General features: G+C 48.9%; 1 protein-coding gene across 1 annotated transcript in view; it reads left to right on the top strand.

Annotated features, from left to right (window-relative positions):
* Positions 1 to 9,751: 9,751 nt before the first annotated feature.
* Positions 9,752 to 27,581, top strand: part of NWD2 (NACHT and WD repeat domain containing 2) — a gene marked incomplete at its 5' end in the record, with an annotated part of 50,881 nt that continues 33,051 nt past the window's right edge. Inside the window, one exon of the mRNA XM_029046803.2 lies at positions 9,752 to 9,884. Coding sequence (XP_028902636.1) covers positions 9,752 to 9,884 — 133 coding nt within the window. The remainder of the gene's footprint in view (positions 9,885 to 27,581) is intronic.

Below are 27,581 nucleotides of genomic sequence, written 5' to 3'. Positions count from 1 at the left end.
CCTTGAGTAAGTCACTTCACTTTCTCTGGGCCTCACTTACCTCATCTATAAAATGGGGATTAAGACTGTGATCTCTATGTGGGACAGGGACTTTGTCCCACCCAATCTGCTTGGATCCACCCCAGCATTTAGTTCAGTGCCTGGCTTAACAAATACCACCATCATTATTATTATTATTGAGTACTTTATGGGTGCAGAGCACTGTATTAAGAGCTTCAATACAACCAAACTGGTAGAAAAGATCCCTGGTCCCAAGGAGCTCACTACAGTCTAGTGAGATTTTTGCCTTGAGGGGAAATCATGCATTTGTCTTCCCAGGTGAGATGGGGGACCACCCCAGGGGAGGACTCTGCAATCTGGGGAGCTTGAAGGGCTGGGAAGTAGATGGTGCATAGCATTCTGTGATTTTCTTATATTTAAAGTAGCGATGGGGGCACTTTTCCCCATGGCCATCCCTGGAACAGTGCCTCTGAAAACTGACCCAGCACTGCTGCTCATGGAAGCTGAAAGCCAATCAATTAATCATTTATATTTATTGAGCACTTACTGTGTGCAGAGCACTGTACTAAATACTTGGGAGAGTACAACATAAGCGAGTTGGTAGAATCATTTCCTGCACAGAAGCTTACAGTCTAGAGGGAAAGCGATGGTCAGTGTTGGCTGGAAACACACCTCAATCCAGTGGCCTGGGGTCCCACGAGAGACCAGGTTGCCACCAAATTCTCCAAAGTCAATACTACCTCCCCTCAGCCGTGTGGACCCCTCAAACTCCAAGAAGGACTAGGGGTTCTCCAGGAAAATTCCAGGAACCCATTCCAGGACACAGCGACCATGGAGGACTGAAGATGGAGCATCATGGCCTAATGGATAAAAGCCTGGACCTGGGAGTCAGAAAGACCTGGGTTCTAATCCCAGTTCTGACCCATATCTGCTATGTGACCTTGGGCCAGTCATTTAACTTTTCTGTGCCCAGTCCTCTCGTCTGTAAAATACAGATAAAGACTGTGAGCCCCATGTGGGCCATGAACTGTGTCCAACCTGATTATCTTGTATCCACCCCAGCTCTTCGAACGGTGCCTGGCACATAGTAAGCACTTAATAAATATAATAAGGAAAATGAGCCAAGAGAGATTCAAGTTCCAGGACCCAGCAGAGCTGAAGGGATGCTGGTAAATATATCTGTTTTTCTGAAGGCAGGGGATGTGTCACTTCCTTAATATTCTATACTTCCCAAGCACCTACTGCAGTGTGTCTCAATCCCATGAAGAAGAATCGGGCCCTCTGGGTCCAGGTACTGGCCAGGAGGTGCCTGCAGCCTGGAGAGAGGCTGTAAAGACAGAGGCAGCTCTGGACCCCCATCTCCATCGAACGGGCCTTCAGGGGCATCCTTGAGAAGTGCCCATCTCTGCCCTCCCCCAGAGTCTGCCTGCTCCAGATGAGGACTTTGTCACAGTGTTGACCATGACTTTGGGTCAAGCTGCTCCTGGACACTTTGGATGCCTTGCCATCCTTTATTATAATTATTATATTTGTTAAGCACTTACTACGTGTCAAACGCTGTTCTAAGCACTAGGTCAGAAACAGTCCCTGTCCTTCACCGTCCCCCTCCCCAACACCCAACCAGGGGCCTTGACTCAAATCCTGGGTCAGTGTTCCACCCACCCCAGATGCTCTCGAGCACTGCTGAAACCCACCCGGCTCCTGAGAAAATGAAAAACCCGGAGACAAGGCCCTGCTTGTCATCCACATCTTAACCTCCTTTCCTCTTCTCCCACCCCTTTCTGCTTCTCCCTGACTTGCTCCCTTTATTCATTCCCCATCCCGTCCCCACAGCACTTACGTACTTATCCGCAATTTTATTTATTTCTATTAATACCTGGCTCCCTCTCTAGACTGTAAGCTCATTGTGGGCAGGAAATGTGTCTGTTATAATGATAAATTGTATTCATTCATTCATTCATTAATCGTATTTATTAAGTGCATTCTGTGTGCAGAGCACTGTACTAAGTGCTTGGAAAGTACAATTCAACAACAATCCCGCCCACAGAGGGCTCACACAGTCTATTGTACTTTCCCAAGTGCTTAGTACAGTGCTCTGTACACAGTAAGTGTTCAACAAATAAGACTGACTGACTGAAGACTGCAGTTGGTTAGGATGCCCACAGTTCCATGGAATCTGTTTAACCTGCCTCTTCAAACCATAATCTCCTCTCTAGACTGTAAGCTCCTTTTGGGCATGGACTATGTCTACAAATTTGTTGTGTTGTACTCTCACTAGCCCTTAGTGTACAGTGCTCTGCACACAGTTGGCACTCAATAAATTCCACTGTTGACTGTAAGCTCTTTGAGGGCAGAGATCATGCTGATTAATTCTCCTATCTTCTCAATAAATGCTATTGATTAATTGATTCCTTGCTTTATTGATACAAATATAATCGGTCCAAAACCCCTGCTCCTCATTTAGGTCTGCAATTGACAGATGATCACTACAAAGTGCTAAATAAGAGAAACTGAAATAAAAGAATAACACCATAAGCTTTATAGATATCTAGCTTTAACAAGAAAAAGGACAATATGAATTTTTCAATCTATCTACAAAAAACTAACAACCAAAAGGGATTTAGCCAAAAAGCAATGTTTCAAAATAAACTCTCTGGAAGAAATGTCCTTCTTAGTTGCCAGTGATTAGCTTGATCTGCTCCTAATGCTGACAGACATATTCTTTTCAGGGAAATTTCAGGTTGCCTCTTGGCTCCAGAGGAGGGTGGCAGTGGGGATTTGGCCTCAACCTTCTGCCGTCCGGCACCCGGATGTTGAGACTTTCAGTCTGGGATCCGTTACCCAGTTTGACCCTCCTTGGGCTCCCTGCCTTCTATTGCTCAAAGTCCACGACCCAGCCATCCCCATGGAAACACTCTCCCTTCCCCATCTTCAGGGCATGGTCACAGACTCTTTGGAGGTGACATAAGAGGAGGGGCAGACCAGCTGTACTGTGAGTGGCAGGAGCTAAGGGCAGGGTGGTTTTCCCAAACGAGGTACTGAGCGGTGGCCAAAGTCGCATCTCCCTGCCAGAGAAATTCAGAGACAAATGAATTGTCCAACAGGAAGCAACTCTCCCCCGGGGTAGCTTGGCTTTGCTGTGTCCGCACAGGGCAGCAGGGGCTTTGAAGATCAATTTCAATAAATCAATCAATGTGGGGAAACATGAGATACTGACTGGCAGATGGGCTGACTGACAGAAAGACTGACTGTGAGCTCGTTGTGGGCAGGGATGTTGTGGTCTGCTGTTGAACTCTCCTAAGTGCTTGCACTCAGTAAGCTCTCAATAAATACAATTGAATGAATGAATGAATGAATGAATGAATTGACAGATGGACTGACAGACTGGTAGACCTACTGACTAATGGACCAGCAGGACTTACAGCTGGAACAATAGGCAGACGGATGGCTTTGGCAGTCCTCTGTTGAAGGGACTTGAGGGCATGTTGTAAAGGGCAACATCTTGCTCACTCTGCATCTTAGGACTGCGTCCTAGCTACGTACCAGGGTGTGAAGTTGAGTTCTAGGAAAAGTGCCTGTGCATAAGAATCTCAAAAAATGAGGTCCTGGAGTTTGGGTTGGTCTACTCACATCATACATATGCGCAGTGCCCAAACCAGCCCCAGTAGGTAAATACTTTCCTTCTGCCTCACCAGTGTGGTCTTGTACTAATCCTTTGCCTCCAAAGGCAGAGTCTGGTTCTGGGAGAGGTGGAGGTCAGGGTTTTAGAAAGTGAGAAAAACACTTTGGAATTCAAAATTAAAATGAAAACCCAAAACTCTACCCCACCCAAAAACATCACAGATGCCACCTCAATCGAAGTCAGTCAGGGTTGAACAGGGTAAAACATCAGAGTGAGTCCATTGTTGGGTAGGGATTGTCTCTACCTGTTGCCGAATTGTACTTTCCAAGAGCTTAGTACAGTGCTCTGCACCCAGTAAGCGCTCAATAAATACTATTGACTGAATTAAGCAGTGTGGCCTAGTGGGAAAAGAATGGGCCTGGGAGTCAGAAGACCTGGGTTCTAATCCTAGCTCTGCCACATATCTGCTGTGTGACCGTGAGCAAGTCACTCAACTTCTCTGGGCCTCAGTTGCCTCATCTGTAAAATGAGGGTTAAAACTTTGAGCCCAATTGTGGGACATGGGCTGTGTCCAACCTAACTAGCTTATATCTACCCCAGCACTTAGTACAGTGGCTGCCACATAGTAAATGGTTCACAAATACCATAAACAAACAAACAAAGACCCTACACTAGCTCAGGGAGGAAGGCGAAGGAGCAGGTCACTGCACCTTCCAAAATGGGATTTTTCCAATGGACCTGGCGTCATCCTGGTGTCTACCAAATCTATTGTAGTGCACTCTTCCAAGTGCTTAGCACAGTGTTTTGTGCACAGCAAGCACCCAGTAAATATTATCGATTGATTAATTCATCCAGCGAGTGGCCAGCTGGGAGGGGCAAGCCTCATGAACCAAAGAGCCTTGAGCCAAAGCATGTGATGATGACAATGATGATGATGATGATGATGCTGCTGATGATGATGATATTTGTTAAGCACTTACTTTATGCCAATCATTGTACTATGCACTGGGGTACATTCAAGATAACAGTGGCAGACACAGTCCTTGTCCCACATGGGGCCAACAGCCTTCCTAGGAGGGAACCGGATTTAATCCCCATTTTACAGAAGAAATTGAGGCATAGAGAAGTTAAGTGGCTTGCTCAAGATCACCCAGCCAACAAGTGTTGGAGCGGAATCAGAACCTAGGGCCTCTGACTGCCAGGTTTGCATCGAATGACATGTCTGCTTCCCCTTCTTCTTAGTGAGCTACTTTGTATTGACTCCTCAGTCTCTGATTTTTTTATGACATGTGTTAATTGCTTTCTCTGTGTCAAGCACTGTACTAAACTCTGGGGTGGATACAAAATAATCAGGTTGGACACAGTCCTTGGCCCACGAGGGCCCTCACAGACTTAAGCCCCATTTTTCAGTTTAGGTAACTGAGGCACAAAGAAGTTCAGTGGTTTGCCCAGGGTCACGAAGCAGACAGGTGATGGTGCCAGGATTAGAACCCACATCCCTCTGATTCGGAGGCCTGTGCTCTAGCCACTAGATCACGCCGCTTTTCAGTTTCGAACACAGTATGACTTGCATTTATTAAACACTTTGTCAGAAACCGCAGTCTGTAACCCTGGATCTAAAAGAGCTAATTTACATCAGGTGGCTGGTATAAATTGATTTAAGGGAAAAATATCTTTGAAATTGATCAAAATATGAGCCATGAGCAATGGAAGTGATGGGGACTCACGGTGAGGTGGGGGAGTATGCTGAGAAAGACCCCTAGGCAAGTTAATCTTGGTCATTGGGCCCGGAAAACAAGCACCCTAGCAAACCTCGTACTAACGGCTGTCCAAACCTCTGGGATATAAATGTGAAAATCAATGTGCATTTAAAAGATGCCTAACTTTCTCAAACTCTGAGCTGGAGTAAACAGAAAGGGAGATGCGGAAAACATTCAAGATGCTTAAAATGAAACCACAAACCGAACTTGAAATGGAGCGGAAATCGATGTTGTTAGGGGAAGATGATGTAGAGAAGGTAGAGACTGGGGATCACAGCGAAAAACAGAGAGGGAGGCAGGAAAGAGACTGAGACAGAGAGAGACAGATGAGAGAGACAGGCAGGCAGACAGGCAGAGAGAGAGACAGACACATGGACAGACAGACTGTGAACCTGATGAGGGATGGAGACTCTATCCTACCTGCTTATTTTGCATCTACCCCAGAGCATAGCACAGTGCTTGGCATATTTAGTATCAAATGCCATCGAGTCATTTCCAATTCATAGCAACTCTCTATATTTTCTCCAGAATGTCCTATCTTCGGCCATAATCTGTAACCTTGCTAATGGTTCTTCCATGCATATTAAGCACTTATACTAAAAGCATTATCAACAGACAGAGGCAGGCAGATTTTTTCACTTTAAGTCACAGAACTGAATCAATCAGTGGTATTTAATGAGGACCTACTGTGTGCAGAACACTGTGCTAAGTCCTGGGGAGAATACAACTGAGTTAGCAGACACATTCCTGGCCCACAAGGAGCTTGCAGTCTAGAGTCTTCATAACAAAGTGCCCAGGGCTTTCTGCTCTGACAAAACTCCCATAATTCTCAGGGCCTCCCATTACCACGGGAGGGTCCCTAAACAGCACGTGTTGGGCTGATGAAAAAAATACATTTAACAGATTTCTAGGGGGGTGGATGCAGAGTTAGAACGTCTGAGTCATGGAGGCAGCAGAGAGCCATTTCCCGAAGGTGCAACTTTGCATTTTGCACTGAGAGCTGGCAATTATCTCCTGCTCCAACCAGTGCCACAGATACCCGCACCTCAACCATCCATGAGGGCACTTTCTGGTGCCAACACCATCTCCCGTGGCCTGCGCCCTCTACTCCCTGAAACACCAGAAAACTTTTCGGACTGAGTTCAGAGGGCATAGCTAGCCTGAGCAAAGGGAGAAACGCACCCCAGAGTGGAAGAACCTGAGCCTCTGGCTCAGACTCCCCCTCCTCTGGACAGGGTGGACATTGCCTTGGGGCTCGGTCGCTAGACAGGAGGAATCACCCCTGGGTGATCCTGCAGGAAAGGAGGAGGGGACCAGGGGCCTGGGTGCAAAGAGAGTCCAGTCTTGGACAGCCCACCAGGAACACCCCATGCAGGACCACCCACTCTGGGCAGTCCACCGTCACCGCATCTGGGCTAAAGCCCTTGAGCAGACTATCCGAGGTGATCTAGCCAGGATGGATTGCCAAGGGGTGGGCTGCCCAAGGTGGGTAGTGCTGCATGGAATGTCCCTAGTGGGCTGTCACAGGTGGGGTGTCCGGTTTGGTAGACCCCAAGGTGGGGGATGGCCCAGATAAGAGGCCCCTGGTGGGCTGCTCCAGTAGGCTGTAGCATCTGGGGGATCCCGGGTGGGGAATTCTAAGTTGGTGGGCTTGGGTGGGCTGGGCTGGGCAGCATCAGCAGGGCACTGAAGCTCTGGATGGGTGGTCTCCTCAAGTCAAGTCTGCCCAGTTGCCCCCAATCAGGTGTCGGGCAGGAGGGGGTGATGGGGAAGGAAATGGGGGAGCGGGAGAATCGGGGGGGGGTGGGCGGGTGTTAGGCCCTGGTAGGGAACCCTGACTGAAACTCAGGCCAGAGATGGTGGACATAGTGGCTGCCAAGCCGGTTCTCCCCACTTCAGTCAGACCCCACACTGCTGCGCCTCAAAGAACCACCACCATCCTGGTGCATGGGTCCGAGGGGCCCGATCCAGCCAGGTCCAGACTCCTAAGAGAGAGAAAGGAGACGGGTTAAAGCCGGACCGGCATCACCCGCTCCTGGCTTTCTGCGCAAATAGCCACTGACCAGGACAGAGGAGGGGGCCGGGAGAAAAGGGTGCTGGGAGCCCCTGCCCCTCGGTTGTCAGGGGGTGATCTGGGCCAGGGGGCTTCCCCCGTACCCTGGGGAGACTCCTCCCCGACCCCACCCTTAGCTTCCTCCTGGGGCTCCCCAGGACAAACTCCGTTGCTGAGACCCTGCTGGCGATCCCCCCAACTCACGCAAACACATACCTTCCCCCCCACCGCACACACACACCCATGCGGCCTTGCCTCTCCCTACCTCCCTGCCCCTCCCTGGCTCAACCTTTGCCCCTTTTCCCCTTTTTCCCCCCTCCCTCTGCCCCGCTCACTGATTCATCTATATTGATTAATAATAGTAATAATAATAATACCGGTACTTATTAAGCGCTTACTATGTGCCAGGCACTATTCTAAGCTCTGGGGTGAATATAAGCAAATCGGGTTGAATCGAGTCACTTGTCCCACTTGGAGCTCACTGTCTCAAACCCCATTTTACAGATGAGGTAACTGAGGCACAGAGAAGGGAAGTGACTTGCCCAAGGTCACACAACAGACAAGTGGCGGAGCTGGAATCTATTCCTGTCTAGGGGAGGTCCGAGTCATTCCGGGGAGGGGGCGGGAGACCAGACTTTCCTGAAACCCAAAAGCAAAATTGGAAGTCCTTGGGTGAATAAAGTTAGGTTTCCCTCTCCCTCTGCCCCTCCGCGCCCCCCACTCTCTTCTCCCAGCCCCCCTAATAGTAATTACGGCATTCGTCAAACGCTCGCTACGTGCCAGGGACGGTATTAAGCGCTGGGGTGGATACAAGCCAATCGAGTTGGACACAGTCCAATCCCTTCTCCTCCCCTCCCGGTGGCTGGTGAGTGGGAGGGTCGGGCCGGGCAGGTCTGGGATGTGCCCCAGCCCCCAGCCCCCAGCCCCCCGGCCCCGGTCCCCTGCCCCTCCTCGGAGCCTCCCCGCGGGGCTAAAGGCTCAGACACCGAGCAGACCTCGACTCACCGCCCCGGCCCGGGACAGGGCTAAGAGCCCAGGCGGCCCCCGCGCCCAAAGTCCAGGACAAGGAGGGGGAGGAAGAGAAGGTCAAAGTGGAGGAGGAGGAGGAGGAGGAACAAGAGAAGTAGAAGAAGGAAGAGAAATAGGAGGAGGAGGAAAAGAAGGAGGAGGAGGAAGGCAGAGGAGGAAAAGCAGGAGCGAGAGAGAAAGAAGAGGAGAAGAGGAGGAGGAGAGGAACAGGAGAAGAGGAGCAGGAGAGAGAAAGAGGAGGAGGGGAGGAGGAGAGGAGGAGAGGAACAGAAGAGGAGAAGCCGAAGGAGAAGAGAGAAAGAAGAGGAGAGGAGGAGGAGAGAGGAGGAGGAGAGGAACAGGAGAAGAGGTGGAGCAGAAGGAGAGAGAAAGCAGGGGAGGAGGAGAGAAGGAGAGAGGAGGAGAGGAACAGGAGAAGAGAAGGGGAGGAGCAGAAGGAGAAGAGAGAAAGAAGAGGAGGAGGGGAGGAGGAGAGAGGAGGAGAGGAACAGGAGAAGAGAAGGGGAGGAGCAGAAGGAGAAGAGAGAAAGAAGAGGAGAGGAGGAGGAGGAGAGGAACAGGAGAAGAGGAGGAGCAGAAGGAAGAGGGAGGAGAAGAAAGAGGAGGAGGGAAGGGGAGGGTCCGCATGGCTGCTCTCGAGTGTCGCGGGGCGAGCGTCGTGCGGGTCCCCGGGCGGGTTCCGGTGGCGGTGGCGGTGGCGGTGCCCCTCGCTGCCCGGCCTGTCCGCTCTGTCCCCTCTGTCCCCTCTGTCCCCTCTGCCGGGCCCCGCGGGCTGCTCTGAGCCGAGCCGGACTGCGGGCACCTGCCGCCGCCGGGGCAGCCGGCCGGACCCAGGACCCAGGACCCGAGCCGGGACAGGACCCGGGACCGGACCCGGGACCTGACCGGGACTGGACCCGGGATCGGACCCAGGACCTTGCCGGGACCGGACCCGGGACCGGACCCAGGACCTGAACCGGGACAGGACCAAGGACCTGACCGGGACCGGCCCCGGGACCTGAACCGGGACCGGACCAAGGACCTGACCGGGACCGGCCCCGGGACCTGAACCGGGACCGGACCAAGGACCTGACCGGGACCGGCCCCGGGACCTGACCAGGGCCGGACCCCGGACCCGAGCAGCGGGAGCCGAGAGGACCAGCCAGGCGGGTCCGGGAGATGTGGCCGGCGGGTCCGGCGGGACCAGCGGGTCCGGGGTCCGGTGCCGGGTCCGCTCCGGGGTCCGCTCCGGGGTCGGGTCCGGGAGCGGGTCCGGGGCCCGGGGCGGTGGGTCCGGGGTGCGGGGCGGGGAGCCGGCTGCCCTGGGCCCGGGAGTCTGCGCTCCGCCGCGCCGCTTTCTGCGGGAACCTGTCGGCGTTGCCCCCGCACCTGGTCCCGGCCGGCAGGAGCGTGCGGGTCTTCATCAGCGCCAACCCCGAAGGTAAAACTGCCCCTCCCTTCGTCCGTCCGTCCGTCCCCCAGCCCGCCCGTCCTTCCCTCCCCATCACCCCCCAGCCGGTCCGTCCTCCTCCCCGGCCTGTCCGACGGTCCGTCCGACCACCCCTCAACCCGTGCGTCTGTCCCTCTGTCCTTCAGCCTGTCCGTCCGTCCGTCCGACCACCCCTCAGCCTGCCTGTCTGTCCGTCCGTCCCCCAGCCCTCCCGTCCCACCCTCCCCATCACCCCCCAGCCGGTCCGTCCACCTGCCCGGCCTGTCCTTCCGTCCGACCACCCCTCAACCCGTGCGTCTGTCCCTCTGCCCTTCAGCCTGTCCGTCCGTCCGTCCGACCACCCCTCAGCCTGCCTGTCTGTCCGTCCGTCCCCCAGCCCTCCCGTCCCACCCTCCCCATCACCCCCCAACCGGTCCGTCCACCTGCCCGGCCTGTCCTTCCGTCCGACCACCCTTCAACCTGTCCGTCTGTCCCTCTGTCCTTCAGCCTCTCGGTCCGTCCGTCCGTCCCCCGGACCCTGAAGCCCTAAGGGCTTCCCCCGCCCCCCGTCCCCTCGGCCACCCCGGCCGCCAGCCCATTTATCCCGGGCCCGGGCTGATGATCCCGGGAGGCTCACACACACACTGACACACACTCACCCTCCCTCTCACACACACCCATTCCCGTTTACGCACACTCTCACACGCCTAAAGAACATGGGCTCGGGAGTCACAGGACGTGGGTTCTAATCCCGGCTCCGCCACTTACCTGCTGCGTGACCTTGGGCAAGCCGCTTAACCTCTCTGGGCCTCAGTGACCTCATCTGCAAAATGGGGATCGAGAGCGTGAGCCCCACGTGAGACAGCCTCATTACCCTGTAGCTACCCCAACTGAGCAGCGCTTGGCACATAGTAAGCGCTTGACAGATATCACTATTATTATTATTATTATTACAGTCACACACTCACACTTTCACATAGAGTCACCCACACGCCCTCGCACGCTCCATCACACTTTTCCGTAGGTACATTTGCGCACTCCCTCTTTCAAATACACTCACACTCTAATCTACACTGTCACCCCCCACGCCCACACCCGCACCCTGACGCATGCACCCCGAAGAAGGGTCGGGGAGGGGGAACCGAGGCTCGGGCCTGGCACTGGGGGTGCCCTTGGCCCCAGTCGCTAAACGGAAAATCTCTTTGGGGTCAGTCTGCTGCCCCTCCCCCAGGCCCCAGCCGCAGTCCCCGGCCGCAGTGCCAGCCCTACCCGGGCACGGGCGCGGAGGAGAGGTGTGTCCATGTGCGGGTGTGTGCGGGTGTGCGGGTGTATGTAGGGGATGTGCGGGGTGGGTCCTGTCTGCACGTTCTCCCTCCCCCTCCACCCACACCCTGCCCCTGCCAAGGCTTCCTGGACACATCCACCGGGGGTGGGAGAGAGGTTGGCACTGTGCCACCCCGAGCGCAGGCGAGCAGGTTCCCACCCCACCCTGCCCTGCCCTGCTCTGCCCCGGTCGGGTGCAAGCAGACGTCTGGGCCTTCAAGGTGGGTTCTCCATCCCCTCTTCTGGGCAGAAAGTTTCCTCTAACTTGCAAACTCGGGGCGGGGCCGCGTGGATGCCATCCGGGCGTGCTGGAGCGAGGACCAGTTCGGTTTTCAAAGTTATTTCATTTATGGGCCCAGATGGGAAAGTGTTAAGGAGAAGGTCGCTCGCGTGGGGAGGGGCTGCAGCCGGTCCTGGGCTGCCCGGGCCCAGGAAAAGGGTCGCCTTTGGGGAACGGGGCTCCTCCCCAGAAGCAGCAGGCTAAGGTGCTCCTCGGGAGGCGAACGCGAAATCGTACTGGGCGATCCAGCCGGGAGATCGCTTCCAAGTGCAAACTTGACAGATGCGGTTGCCGGATCTTGGAAAAACAAATGGAAACCCCGAAGGAGCGCGTCGGCTACAAGGCTCCGGGATTTTATTTCTCCCCGCTTTGAGAGGAGATAGTTTTTGAATTAGTGAGTTATCTTCCAAGCATTAAAACGCGCGTGACCTTGGAAACGTAGAGTCCCTTTAATTGAATAGAAATCAGAGCTTTAGAAGAGTCTGGAGGAAAGGCCGGGGCTTAAAATTTGCTGCTGCTTCGCTATCTAAATGAAATTAGCTCTTTAACCTCGGCTGAATGCAAGAAGCTATTCTGGCAGGAGGAAAAGGAGCAGGGAGAACAGATGTTGGGTTTGCTGTAGCGTTGACAGATAGTAATGCGTTAATTCCCCCGGAGTTTAAAGTAATTGGTGGGTGATAGGCAGTAAACTGGTTAGTCTGAATGAAGAAATACAGGTACAAGGCAGAATCCATTTTCAATCAGTGTAGAATTCTCTCTCTCCAGAACTAAAGAGACAGTGGTGTCTGTCTGTCTGTTCGTCTGTCCTGTGCTCTTGGCTTCCCTGGATAGGGTGGGGGCGGCGCGGGGGGAAGGGGGGGGAAGAGATCTCATTAACATCAAAGAAGACTTCTCGAGACACTGGCTGCCAAAGTCTTGCCCACCCATGAAATTCATCTCTCTGGTCACTGAAACCCCATCCTAACTGGACCTGGAGTCCTGACCCTGGCTGTGCCCAGAGAGTTGTTGCCACAACAGTTTGTGAGCCACATTCAATCTTCCGGTAGCCCCAGAGCCACAGAGATTGCAGCAGTAGGCAGATATGCCCAACTCCCTTTTGGTCCATATTGGGCAGAACCTATGAGATGGCCAGGAGAAGGCTTCAGTGCTCCGCATGGGTGAGGGAGTTATGCTAAAACGCTGGACAAGACGATCAGCCCAGCAGGGACTCCGGCCACACATTCCCTTCCAGACTGAATAGAAATTTTTGTAGGCTGTCTGAGTAACTCCCCACAGAAACAGCCTGTAGATATTCACTGAGGACATTTTAGTAAACAAATGGTCATGTACTTGTTAGGATCTGATATCTTATTTCTTGGCAGATCAGGAAGATAGTCTCTTCTGTCAGATGAAACCGAAGATAGTCTCTTCCTATTCCAGGCAGCCCATTCCACTGTTCAGTTGGAATCGGGTCTCTCCTGGTGGAAGGGAGAGAGGGTCACGTTTAAGAGCTATCAGGGGCAGGTGGGGGAGGAATGTTGATTTGCCAGGGAAATGGGTGTCAAACCCAAGATGAAGGTACCATCTTTCCCTCATGGTCTAGATGGGAGCATAAAAACCCGCTACACAAGATGGAGAACCCTGGGTCCATGCTCTGAAATAGACAATTAGTGATAAATCTAAAAATAATGATAATAATAATAGTAGCTCTGTACCCTGTAAGCGCTCAATAACTACCCTTGATTGACTGATCAATTACTTTGTCATGGGGTTATTCTGTGCCAAGCACTGAGGCTAAGTGCAGCTGTTGAGACAAGACAATCAGATCAGACCCAGTCCCTGCCCCACATTGGGTTCACTTTGGATAAGGGTGTCAGAGAAACAGGTATTTAATCCCCATTTTACATACGACAAAACTAAGGCAAAGAGAATATACAGAACCAGACCAGGATCACACAGCAGGCAGTTATGGGCAGGGAATGTGTCTTCTAACTCTGCTGTATTGTACTTTTCCCAAGAAAAAGCACAGTGCTCCTCACACAGTAAGCATTCAATAAATACCACTGATTGATTGATAGTGCAATAGTTGTAATATTTATTAAGCCCTTCCTTTGTGCAGAGCAGCTTACTAAGAGTCGAGAAAGAATACACAGGTTTGAGACACAGTCCCTCGCCCCTAGGGTGTTCACATTTAAGTATAAAGAGGTCAGGCCACAGAAACATAGGGAAAGATAAAACAATAAGAACACAAATACACATAAAAATTGAGATGGGGTTAAATACAAAAAATGTAAAAAATTTAAAAAACAGCAGGGTACTGAATCTGGAAGATCAATTGTTCGGGTTCCTTAGCAGCTCACAGTGCAAATCCCCAGCCCCAGCTCGGACTACCAGTGGAGATTAACTTGGGGCATGGTGGAGTTTGAGGGAGGAGTCAAGATTTTCACTCTGTAATGACCAGTGAACAAGGTGTCCAGAAGGAGTTTGGCAGAGCAGGGACCGAGGGGGGAGGGCGGAGTTGAAAGGGGAGCTGTTTGAGAGGGAGCCTAAGAACCAGCAAACGGGCCTGAAGTCACATTCTTTTCCCACTCTGCAGCGCAGCATCTGCCTGAGGTCTATGGCACCACTGAAGAAAACATAGGAGCCTGGTGGGGGGGATAATAACCCCTCCCCTCAACACCTCTCAACTCCTCTAAAAGATTTTGGGCAGATCCAGCTTCCTCAACTCTCTGTTCTGAGCCCTAGTCATTGCGGGGATGTTAAATAGCCTTTCTTCATAGATTCCTGGGAAGTGACACAGTCCCAGACAAAGGACCATAAATCCCCAAGCAAATGGACCAGGCAAAGCAATCTCCCTGCCTGGGCAGACTCACCATTTCACTCTCTCCACGGAAAGGGAAGGTCAATTCAGCAGAGCCCGCAAATACGTTCCAGCTGCCCAGACCCAGCTTTGAATTTAGTGTTGATGTTGGATTGGTTTTCTTTGTTGTTGTAGTCGTTGTTGTTTTCAGTGGCATTTCTTAAGCACTTACTATGTACCAGGAACTTCACTAAGTGGTGGGATAGATACAAGCTAATCAGGTTGGACACAGTCCACTCTCAGTGGAAAGAGCCCGGGCTTGGGAGTCAGAAGTCATGGGTTCGAATCCAGCTGTGTGCCTGGGGGCAAGTCACTTAATTTCTCTGTGCCTCAGTTACCTCATCTGTAAAATGGGGATTAAGACTGTGAGCCTCACGTGGGACAACCTGATTACCCTGTATCTACCCCAGCGCTTAGAACAGTGCTCTGCACATAGTAAGCGCTTAACAAATACCAACATTATTATTATTATCCACGTGAGGTTCACAGTCTTATTCCCCAGTTCAAAGGTGAGATAACTGAGGCACAGAGAAGTTAAGTCACTGGCCCAAGGTCACACAGCAAACATATGGCAGAGCTGGGATTGGAAACCAGGTCCTCTGACTCTTAGGCCAATGCTCTTTCCACTAGGCCATGTTGCTTCTTCAGGGGACAATTGGTCATTGGATCACCCATTTGCAAGATTCCTCATTGTACTGTGGGGGCTGAGGTTGGAGGATAAGCAACTGGTCTGTAGTCACCGTCGAATATACTGTAGGTGAAAGTGAGGAGGATGGTGGAGTTGGAGTTGGTGTTGTGGGTGATGGGGTTGATGGCAGTACAGGTGGTGATGGTGGTGATGATGATGGTGATGAGGAGGGATGTAGTGGTTATCGTGACAGTGGTACCTCAGACAATTAATCAATCATATTGATTGGGGGCCTGCTGTGTGCAGAGCACAGTATTAAATGCTTGGGAGAGTAAAGTAGAAAAGCAGCATGGCTTAGTGGAAAGAGCTCAGGCTTGGGAGTCAGAAGTCATGGGTTCTAATCCCGACTCTGCTACTTGTCAGCTGTGTGACTTTGGTCAAGTCACTTAACTTCTCTGTGCCTCAGTTACCTCATCTGTAAAATGGGGCTTAAGACTGTGAGTCCCACGTGGAACAACCTGATTACCTTGTATCTACTCCAGCATTTAGAACAGTTTGTGGCTCATAGTAAGTGCTTAACAAATACCATCATCATCATCATCATCATCATTATTATTATTATTATAAAAGTATATCATAGTTGATAGACATGTTCCCTCTCCACATTGAGCTTACAATGATAGTAAATTCACAGGGAGGGTGAAATTCAGCATTCATTCTCCAGCAGATCATTCAACTCTTGGGTTTGAGATTCTAGAGTATTGGTTTGGGCATGGTGATGTGGTGAATGGATTTATTTTGATGAAATGTAAAAAAAAAAAAATGGTAGCTTAGCCCACAGGTGTGCTTGCACTATAAATATGAAGGCAATCTATGCTTTCTTTTCCAGTGCCATTTCACTGTGGGAATTACAGCATCTGTTTTTGAAATAATAATGGTATTTGTTAGGTACTCCTTATGTGCCAAGCATTGGGGTAGATAAGGTCCCTGCCCCACATGGGTCTCATTGTCACAACAGAAGGGAGAATAGATCTTTAATGTCCATTTTACCAATGAGGAAACTAAGGTACAGATAAATTAAATGAATCCCCCAGGGTCACACAGCAGGCAAGTCCTAAACTTGGGATTAGAACTCAGGTCTTTGGAAAAAAGATCTATGCTCTTTCCACAAGGACATAGTTTCTCAAAGGAGCACTTTGGTGAAATATAGAAGAGATGAGATAAGAAGGTCTGTGAACATGTGAGATCAAGCATTAATGGTCATGGAAAAGCCCAAGACTTGCAACTTCCAAAGTTGCAGGATGTTGACTGGTGAAATAGTGAAATTCATCTTACTATTATTATCATATTAAGCGCTCACTACATGTCAAACACTGTTCTCAGCACTGGGGTACGTACACAATAATCAGGTCTGACACAGTCCCTGTGCCACATGGGGCTCACAGTGTAATGTGAAATAAGAGACATTTCACTGTTTTCCTCCTCAATAATCATGTTTCTCCTCTTCCACACCTTTTCCTTTAAAAGATGCCACTGCAGGTGAGAACTGCAGGTCTGTAGGTGTTAATGTATAAATTCCCCAAAAGTGTTATTGGCCTTCAGCTCTTCCAACCCACACCCTGTGGAAAATTCATAGGCAAAATGCTGCAGCTTCCAGAATCCCCACCCCCGGCGGCCCCTCTTCCCGACCCACCGGGATTCAAAAGACAAGGTATGAGCTGACTAAACTTCAGGAGAAGGACTTCTGAACAAGAACTAAATGTGAGAGAGTTTTCCCAAGTCCTGTCTGGTCTATGGCTTGACAAGTAAAGACAGGTTCATCATCAACGGTATTTTTTGAGCACTTACTGTAGGCAGAGCACTGTTCTAAGCACTTGGGGAAATACAATACAACAGAGTTGGTAGACGCATTCCCAGTTAACAACGAGCTTACAGCCTAGATGTTCAAGTGCTGTGGCTGTTGCACTGCTTGGGACAGTGAGCTGAATCACCAGGGAGAATATTTCCATCTAAGACCAAACCAGACTCCAAAACTCTTCCCACAGCAGCCTTAGAGGAAAGGGGAAAGCAGAACTCAGGGGAAGTGATATTAACTTTAGCAGTGTTGTTTTTTGAGAACCTACTGAAAGCAAAATACTGTAGAAGCTCTTGGGAAGGTACATCAGAAGCATGAAATGTTCCCTGCCCACAACGAGTTTGCTTTCTAAATGGGGGAGACAGACATCTGGTATTTACTCTGATAATTGCCCCACTTTTTGCATGATTTTTACAACGACCCCAGCACTTAGTAAATAGTAAGCGCAGAACAAATACCATTATTATTATCATTATCTTTTCTTTCTTCTTCCAAAACTGGGTTGGGGAAATCATGCAGCAGGGGCAAGTAGTGCAAGTAACTATGATAAAAGTATTTACAAACAGTGAGAGAAGAGTGAATGCACTGAACATTCAATCACAATTCACATATGCATACAGAAGGAATTAAGGAGAGGGGATGGGGGTGGGGGACAGGTGGCCACACTAAACCTCTCCTCCCCTTGAAGTGAGGGGTTTCCAGTGCCAGCCAGTGGCAGGCACCCCAAGAAATACGCAGTACGGCAGCTTGTTCAAGAATAGGGTCAGGAATCAATTGTTACACAGTGATTCCCATTCTAGAATCGGAACTCCCGCCCCTGGATACAGGTCTTCAGGGGGAACTGCCAGAAATCCCAATTAAGAGAGTGGCGTGCCCTGATGGTTCAGTAGGCAGCGCTCCCCAGCTGGCCCAAGGGAAGGCAGGAAGATGCTGGAAGCTGGGCCGAGGGCAAAAACTGTGCAGGACTAAGTGAACAGCCAGAATACAGAATGGTACCCTGGGATCTGCCACTCCCAGGCTGAAATTTTACCTTGGTTGAAGATGTCCCAAAAACAGCTGAAATGGAAACTGAACGCTGAGCACTTTGTGTAGTGGCTGAGGTGTAAAAGACGAATCCAAATCGAGCCTATTAGCACAGGGCAAGCACACAGTTTTTGGACTCTCTTTTTCAATGGAAAGCCTGGTTTTTTGCCCCAGATCTCTAAAAGATAAACCTCCTGATGGTGCCTGCTTCACTTTCAAGGTGCAAGTAAAGCCACCATAAGTAAAGCCATGTTTCTGGATCGAGAGGTCACTGGCTCTGCCACCAACTCCCCAGGAACCCTGAGATCGACACACATATACACACAAGGTGACCATCCTGCCTGCCCCTACCTGCTCCTGCCTGCCCTTAACTACCCCTAACTGTTCCTACATGCCCCTAATAATAATTAATAATTACGGTATTTGTTAAGCACTTACTGTGTGCCAAACACTGTTCTAAGCACTAGGGTAGATACAAGTAAATCAGGTTGGATACAGTCCTCATCCCATATGGGGCTCATGCTTTTAATCCCCAATTTACAGATAAGGTAACTGAGGCCCAGAGGAGTTAAGTGACTTGCCCAAGGTCACATAGCAGACACGTCGAAAAGTCAGAATTAGAACCCAGGTCCTTCTGACTTCTAGGCCCGTGCTCTATACACTTAGCCATGCCACTTTCTTCCCTTCCCGGTCGCTACCTATTCCTTCCTGCTCTGACGGTCTCTGCCAGCTGCTGCCCACTGCATTTACCACAGGCAATCAGGGACTGCACACGGAGAAACTTTCTCACAGGACTCCAGACTTGTCTTTATCCACAAGCTCAAACTAGAATGTTCCAGATCTACAGGGATAAACAGCTCCAGGTTTTCTCCCATCCTTTGGCTAGTGGAGGAGTAGGGTCCTTCCCCTCAATGGAGGAATAGAAGGAACTCATGACCTTCACCCCCGCCTCATCACAGTGCTCACTTCTTACCCCTCTGCACATATGCCCCAACAGACGATAAAGAAAAGTTTCTCCTTGGATTCAGCAGCTGAGACCGAAGAAGAAGGAATTTCCGGGAAAGAAGAGAGGGAACTCAGCTGGCAATATCTCTGACCTTTCCACGACACTTTGCTTAGTACAGTGCTCTGCACATAGTATGTGCTCAATAAATGCCATTGATGATAACTTCTTGTATCAATGCCATTTTCTGGACTCGATCCATGAGGAAGAGGCCCTATGGACCAGGAACTCCTCCTGGTCCATCTGGATCAAAACTATTAGCCCAGGAGCCAATATATGGTTTTGATCCTGGTCTGTGAAGCAGTAGTATTCCTATTATTATTAGCAGTAGTAGCAGTATTACAATCATTATTAGTGATACCAGTAGTATTCCTATTATTATTAGTGGTAGCAATAATATTATAATTATTATAAGCAGTAACAGAAGTATTCCTATAATAATAATAATAATACTGTTGGTATTTGTTAAGCACTTTCTATGTGCCAAGCACATTTCTAAGCACTGGGATAGATAGAAGGTAATCAGGTTGTCCCATGTGGGGCTCACAGTCTTCATCCCCATTTTACAGATGAGGTCACTGAGACATTCATTCAATAGTATTTATTGAGCTCTCACTATGTGCAGAGCACCGTACTAAGCACTTGTCATATCCAATTTGGGAACAGATGGGGACAATCCCTGCCCAATGGCGGGCTCACAGTCTTGCCCAAGGTCACACAGCTAAATTGCAGTCAGGACTCAAACCCATCACCTCTGACTCCCAAGCCCATGCTTTTTCCACTCAGCTATGCTACTACTCCTTAGTAATAGGAGTAATATTAAAATTAGTATCAGTGGTGGTAGGAGTGTTGCTATTACTATTAGTGATAGCATTAAAATTATTATTGGCGGTAGTATTCCTAATATTAACGGTAGTACTAATAAGATTATTATTAGCAGAAGTATTCTCTAGACTGTAAGCTCATTGTGGGCAGGCAATGTGTTTTTTGTTATATTGTACTCTCCCAAGAGCTTAATAAAGTGCTTTGCACACAGTAAGCACTCAATATGATTAAATGAATATTCCTATGATTATTAGCAGTAGTAACTATGTTACCATTATTATTAGTGGTAGTAGGAGCATTCCTATTATCATTTGTGGTAGTAGTAATATTAAAATTAAAATATTTTAATTAAAGTTTAATTAAAATTAAAATATCTTAATTGAATTTTAATTAAAATGAAAATATTTAATTAAAATGAAAATACTTTAATTGCATTTTAATGAAAATTTAAAAATTTCATTAAAATTGGAATTTTTGACTGAATTGTACTTTCCAAGTACTTAGTACAATTCTCTGCACACAGTAAGCACTCAAATACGATTGAATGAATGAATTGAAATGATCACCAGTGGAAACAAGAGTATTCCTATTATTATTAGTGGTAATAGTAGTATTACAGTGATTATCATGAGTGGTTGCGGGAGTATTACTATTGTTATTAGTTAGTGGTAGTAGCAGCATTCCTTTTATCAGGTGTCCCTGATAGGTGGGAAGCCTATTCTTGCCGCTGTAAAAACCCACACAAGCAAGTCAATCCGTCCCTTCTCTGCTCCCCAAACCTTCCTCTCCCAAGGCAGTGGAAAGGGACTGTGTGACTTAGACTGTTTACTTGGGGATTTGGGCTGAGTGGCAGTGTTTAGTTTGTCTGATTTTGGGGGTATCTGTTAAGCACTTGCTGTGTGCCTGACACTGTACTAAATATTGGGGTAGATACAAGCTAATCAGGTTGAACACAGTTCAGGCCCCACACGGGGCACTCTGTCTTAATCCCCATTTTACAGATGAGGTAACTGCAGTGCAGAGAAGTGAAGTGACTTGCCCAAGATCACACCGCAGGTAAGTGGCAGAGTGGGGATTAGGACGTAGGACCTTCTGATTTCCAGGCCTGTGCTCTATCCTCTAGACCACCCAGCTCTTTGTTGTGGGCAGAGGACATGTCTACTAACTCTGTTGTATTATACTCTTCCAAGTGCTTAGTACAGTTCTCTGCATATAGTGAGAGCTTAATAAATATGATTGATTGATTGATTGATTGATTGAAGGGGAATTAAATGGGACCAAGGTTTTCCTTCAGACACTGATGGTAAATAGACAAGCAGAGTTAACTACCAATAGGCGTTCAGAGACAACCTGTCCCCAAATTACTTGTAGAGCTAGTGGCAGACTGCAGAAGCAGATATCTCTCAGGGCTGCTCTGAGGTCACTGAATTTTTGAGTCATTTCCCTTCCTGCCCCACAATCCCCTTTGCTCCAGCTCTCGCTCTCTGCAGAAGCGTTTGTACTCCAGGACTGTCTGATCTCCCAGACGTTAATGCAGCGTGTGTCTGCCACAGATGTTTGAACAGCATGAACCTCCTCTACATTGGAGGAGTCACCTTCCTTATTAGAAATTCAAGCAGCCCTTTGCTAACATCAAGGTCCTAGGTGAGCTTTGTCCTGTCACCTCCTTGATAGGGAAGATTGCAAGCCCAACCCAAGAGTCCAGGGCTAGGACATTCCAGGGACATTCCCAGGAGACACAATAGATTCCCCAGACCAGGTGAGAAACAGCATGGCCCAAGGAGAGGAGCATTACTAGACTGGAAATGCACTTGGGGCAGGGAACGTGTCTCTTAATTCTGTTGTATTGTACTCTCTCAAATGTTCAGCACTGTGCTCTGCAAGTCAGGGCTCAATAAATACCATTGATTGATTGTTGCCTCTGGGAGTTAGAGGACCTGGGTTCTAATCCTAGCACGGCCAGTAGCCTGCTGTGTGATCCGGAGCAAGTCCCTCTCTGGATCTCAGTCTTCCCTGAAAACTGGGGATTACGGGCAGGGAACATGTCTGCTAATTCTGTTGTATTCTCCCAAGCTCTTAGTACAATGCTCTGCACATAGTAAGCACTCAATAAATACCATTGATTGATAAAAGGAGATAAGCAATGTTAAAGCTGTCTGGAAAGCGAAAGGGTGGTTCAGATTCCAGGTCCTAGTATTGTTTCATGAACCCACCCTGCCAGGTTCAACTATCAGGGACAGTGCTTGGGAGATCAAAATTGTTCACTCTGATCAGAGGGTTTGGATGGTGTCTGGAAATCCTGGCCATCTCGCTGGAGGGAGGGGCAGGAGAGGGGGCAGAAGTCAAAGTGGAATTAATCCTGTTCTGGGAAAGTTTCCCCTCTGCTGTTTCTCCTGGGGAAGGGAGGTCTGGGGAGTGATGGTCACAAAGACTTTGCATTAAAGATCCATCTTTTGGACTTAGCAAGATCTGTCTTTCTCTGTTGATCTCTTTCACCACCCCCCTCGCCCCATTCATCCCTCCCTCAGAAAGCTAAAGTCCAGTTTGGGTCATAACTGAGGTTGATTTGGGCAGGGGTCAGGCCATAGGGTACAGGTAGGGGAACAGGAGAGATGGGGGAACAGAAATTTCAAAACAGTGCGGGATGATCAGGAATAGGGATCGAGATGGCCAGCGAGATGGATGATCAGGAATAGGGATCGAGATGGCCAGCGAGATGGCCAGGATTTACAGACACCATCCAAACCCCCTGATCATAGTGAACAATTTTGATCTCCCAAGCACTGTCCCTAATAGTTGAACCTGGCATGAGGGGTGGGAGAGACAGGGGTGAACTGGATCAGGGGACAAAGCTGTGTTTAACTTGTTTCATCTAGGCAGCCATACCCTGGGCCTGCGAGCCCTATGTGGGACAGGGACTGTGTCCAACTCAATCAGCTTGTACCTACCCCAGCGCTTAGTACAGTGCTTGGCACATAGTAAGCCCCTAACAAATACCATAATTATTATTATTTTTATTACTTTTTTAAGATATTTATAGAGGGCTTACTACATGCCAAGCACTGTACTAAGCAATGTGGTAGATATGATCCCTATTTATTTTGTTAATGAGGTGTACATCCCCTTGATTCTATTCATCATGATTATGTTGTCTTGTTTTTGTCCATCTGTCTCCCCCAATTAGACTGTGAGTCCGTCACTGGACAGGGATTGTCTCTATCTGTTGCCAAAATGTCCATTCCAAGTGCTTAGTAAAGTGCTCTGCACATAGTAAGCGCTCAATAAATATTATTGAATGAATGAATGAATATGAGTTAATTAGGTTGGACCCAGTCATGTCCCACAAGGCGCTCACAGTCTTAATTCCCATTTTTCAGATGAGGTAAATGAGGCACAAAGAAGCAAAGTGACTTGCCCAAGATCTCATAGCAGACAAATGGCAGAGCTAAGATTAGAACTCAGGTCCTAGAACTCAGGTCCTACTGACTTCCAGGTCTGTGCTCTATCAACTAGGCCATGCTGCTTAATCAATTTTTACTGAGTACTTACTGGGTGCAGAGCACTGTACTAAGTGCCTGGGAGAGAACAACATAACAAACTTGATATACCCATTCCCTGCCCATAGCTCCAGAATGTGTTGAATCAGAGCTCTTTCCCAGCCTACCGTGGCATTTCTCTCTGGGCAGATCTTCTCCAAATGTCTCTTCTTTTTCCAGGATTTCTGGGATTCGAGCTGTTTTCCATTTTGACATTGTCAAAGCTGATGACCTTTCTCCTAAATAGGTCACTTCACTGTGCAGCCAAAAAACTTGGTGTTCCGGGGATTTTAGCCCAAGGACCTTGAATGTGTTTTGATCTGGACGAACCCATATGTCAAGCGGGAATTTCAGCCTGTAGCTGCAAACCTTCAAGGCCACAGACCATTGGAGGAGAAATCAAATAATGCAATAACAGATTCCGATTTAGAGCCAGTAATAAAAAGATTAAAATGTAAATAGGATTAGGAGAAACAAGGCTTTCCAACACCATGAAATGCAATGGGAAGTAAAACTTTTCCTTAGGAAAACTCCAAATTACATCAATATTTTTCCCTTCCCTTTGAAACTCTGAAAGCAAAGATTCTGTTTGGATGTAAATATATGATATGTGCGTATGTGTGTGTGTATATGTAGGCAAGTGTGATATTCCCAGGTGCTTCTGGCTTTCGCAGTCAAAGCAATGGACTTCCCACCTTGGCTTTCTCATTTGCTCCAATGCTCAGCTCTCGTCCTGCCACCTCCTCCTCCTCTATCTCCCCTTCTCCTCTACCTCTTCCTCCAGCCCACCCACCACCAGCCCAAGATTGTTTTGGAGCCATCGCCAAACCAACCAGTGCTTGGTGCTAACCCGGGGGCACATACCCCCACAGAGAGCTCATTTCTGCCAAGCACTTAGTAGAGTGCTCTGCACATAGTACACACTCAATAAATATGACTGATTGATTGATTCTGTTACCCAGCATCCACGCACTGCTAGAAAACATGGTCCCATTCCTGAAGTGGTACCTGGGTTTTGTCACCACCCTGTTCCCGTAGCAATAGGCCATTTTGTCACCCTACCTATAATGACTTCAGAGCAGAATAGAGAGATGGGGATCACTGAGCAATCGATCAATCAATCAAGCAGCATATTTATTGACCACTTACTGATACAGGCCAATGTACTAAGCTTTCAGGAGAGAATAATATCACAATATTATAGAATTGATGGGGAGCCCACAGCAAGCTAATCATCCAGAAGAGAGAAACCAAAACCTTTCCTTGCCTCATGAATGGTTTGAACAGCACAGGTGGCCCCAAGAAGGACCAGACTAGCATAACACTGGAACTCCCAGTGTCTTTTCCCAGAATGAAATAGCCCTGAGCCTCAGAAGGTTTTGAACAAAGGAGCTATGTGAGGCTGCCTTCCCTCTGACCCTCACAGTGGGGAATGAGGGCCCAGAATCAAAATGAAGTGGAAACTCCAAAAGACTTCTATCAAGGAATTTTATTATCCTGATACGCTCCATGGAGCATCTGAGAATTGTACCGCCGGAAGAAGCCACAGAGGCCACCCTTCCAGCCCTCAGGAAGAAATGCATTTAAACTATCCTGGCCAATACCTTATCAGGACATCAACAGGGTAGCTAAAACTCTTACTCGTGTTCATTCATTTTTCAGGCCTACTATTCTACAACAAATAGTTGAGTTCTGCACTATTAAGTCCCACTTTGCCACAGTAAAATGCTAAGCCTGAACTTGTGTTTCGATTAGGTATTTCAATCAATGAATGGCATTTATTGAGTGCTTATTATGTGCAGAGCACTGTACTATGCACTTAGGAGAGTATAAGCAACAGAGTTGGGAGACAGATTCCCAGCCCACAAAGAGCTTACAGTCTAGAAGGATCTGATTTGGTCAAGAAGACTGTGATCTAATTGTACCATATCAACCCCAGTGCTTAGCAAGTGTTTGGTGGCACATAGTAAATATTTAAGAAATACCACAAATCTTAGTATTTTTAGAAGTCTGCCTGGAAGCCGAATAAGAACTTGATAAGCCACAGGTTAGAGATATATCTCCATCCAGCCAGAAGATTCTGTGAGCAGAATGGAGCTGACATCACCTAGATGCTCAGTAGCCTAGATGACCACTTCCACTGCAGACACCAAGGCCACAACTTTGTGCCCTGGTCTTTACTGTACAGTCTGATTTGTGTGGCTGGGTGTGGGGTCTGCTCAGTTTAAACCCATCGTAGGTTTACCAGTAATACAAATTATGTGGCATTTGTTAAGTGTTTACTATGTGCCAAGCACTTGAAGCAGCCAAGCAATTGCTCAGGCCCCAGAAGGAATTGAGAAACAGTATAGCCTAGTGGATAGGGCCCGGGAGTCAGAAGGGCCTTGTTTCTAATTCTGGCTCCGCCGTCTGTCTGCTGTGTGATCTTGGGCAAGTCATTTTACTTCTCTGAACTCATCTGCAAAATGGGATAAAGACTGTGAGCTCTATGTGAGACAGGGACTGTGTCCAACCCAATTTGCTTGTATCCACTCTAGTGCGTAGTACAGTGCCTGTTACACAGTAAGTGCTGAGCAGATACCACAATCATCATTATCAAAAAATAGGAGTCATTGGCCTTCTCTGTGGTCCTTCCCTCATTGAGCAGTCCTAGTGTAGATCCAAAGTCCCCTGGCCGCCAAGAAGTGTGCATCCATTGCAGTGATGAGAGAACAGACTCAGTAAGCCACCTGCTGACTGTAGCCCTTTAGAACTGAAAATGAATCAATCAATCGGTTGCATTCATTGAGAGCTTACTGTGTGCCAAGCACTGTACTAAGCACTTGGGAGAGTACAAGATAATAATATAACAGACATGTTCCCTGTCCACAAAGAGCTTACAGTCTAGAGGGGCTCTCTGGGACCCTATCCCTGAGCCCCGGTGTGGGCACTGGCCGAGCTGGGTCTGGGTCTGAAAAGCTGCAGAGTTCAAGGAGTGCCGACCAGCAGCTCTGATTTTTGCATCTTCTGCAATCCGGGCTCTCTGCCAAGCACAGAGAATCATGGTCATCGCCGAGGCCAGGAGAGGTTGAGCTCTATTACTTCAGAGGGGAATTCAGCAGCACTGGACTCTGCAGCGCAGAGCCCCGCATTGGCCAAAATCCCTATCCTTCCCCACTCTGCCCAATGACAGCCCCCACCTCCATCCAACTTGGGAACATCCAATGACCTGTTCTGAATCAAACTGAGACCAGTTGCAGTTCTACTCAGACAAGGGGAATGGGAAGCTGAGCTCTCAGTGATGGGAGGGCATCGTTATAATTCAGACGAGCAACCCCGTGTTTTTTGGAGTAGCAAGTCTGTCTGGGGCTTTGGGGAACTCTTTGCCTAATGATGGCTGTGTAGATCTGGTAAATGTGGGCCACATTCTCCCTGAAGAGGGTGCTGGAATGCTGCTGTCTCAGTTGCGGAGGGATGGGGATGAGGCTGTGGTCTCCCGGGGTAAAGAATGGATTCCTGCTCTGGCCAGGTGGTCATTGGCTCCCCTGGGAGGGAGATGGGTACATCCCACCGCTGCCCACTGGAAAACTATTGCATCCTGGGTTTTTTTTAGGCCTTGGGTTGATTCAGTAGCATTTTCTCTGCAATGTAAATCCATCCAATCCTGAGTAACATCACCCCGGATCTCCAACAGCAGGACAGGACTTCCTTTCCTCAGAAACCAAGTCCTGAAGTGAGTTTGGAGCTGCTGGGAGCTGAGGGGTGTGGGATATAGAATTCCCCCTCTAAAAAACAGGGACTGGAGCCAAAGGTTCTGGTGGTGCCGGCTGCAGCAGGGTGGACCTTGAGACAGCCTTCCTCCTCTTAGCTCTCCCTAGTCTAAGGTGCATTGTACTCTCCCATGTGCTTAGTATGGTGCTCTGCACATAGTAAGCGTTTATTACATACCATTGATTGATTGATTGTAATCTCCGATGGAGGGTGTGCCCTTCATGACCCCCACTCCCCCCACCCTCTCCAGGTCCTGAAATGCCAGTCTCACGCATGCCCCAGGCCCACAGGTGGATTCCACTCTGACCTGGGGCATTTTAACCAACCAGGCAGCTTCCGAAGAAATTGCAGATCTATTGGCTTCTCTCAGTCTCCCATTTTCCTCTCACATTTTTCCAGTGGCTCGCCTTCCTGAACTGGGAGAGAGTAAACAGGAGGCTACAGAAGTGGCTTTACACAGATGTGCATCAGGAAGGCTGGGTGGTGAATGCCTTCTGTCCTCAAAACTTCACAGGAAGAAATGTAATCTTCAGGCAATCTCTCAGGCACTTAGTAGCATGCTCTGCACACAGTAAGCTCTCAATAAACACCACTGATATATCAATTGATTTACCCCCTTCTGAGGCCCACTAGAAGTCTCTAACTGC

This window comes from Ornithorhynchus anatinus, chromosome 18 (assembly GCF_004115215.2).
Source record: "Ornithorhynchus anatinus isolate Pmale09 chromosome 18, mOrnAna1.pri.v4, whole genome shotgun sequence".
Lineage (NCBI taxonomy): Eukaryota > Metazoa > Chordata > Mammalia > Monotremata > Ornithorhynchidae > Ornithorhynchus > Ornithorhynchus anatinus.
This window is presented reverse-complemented; position numbering and strand designations above follow the sequence as displayed.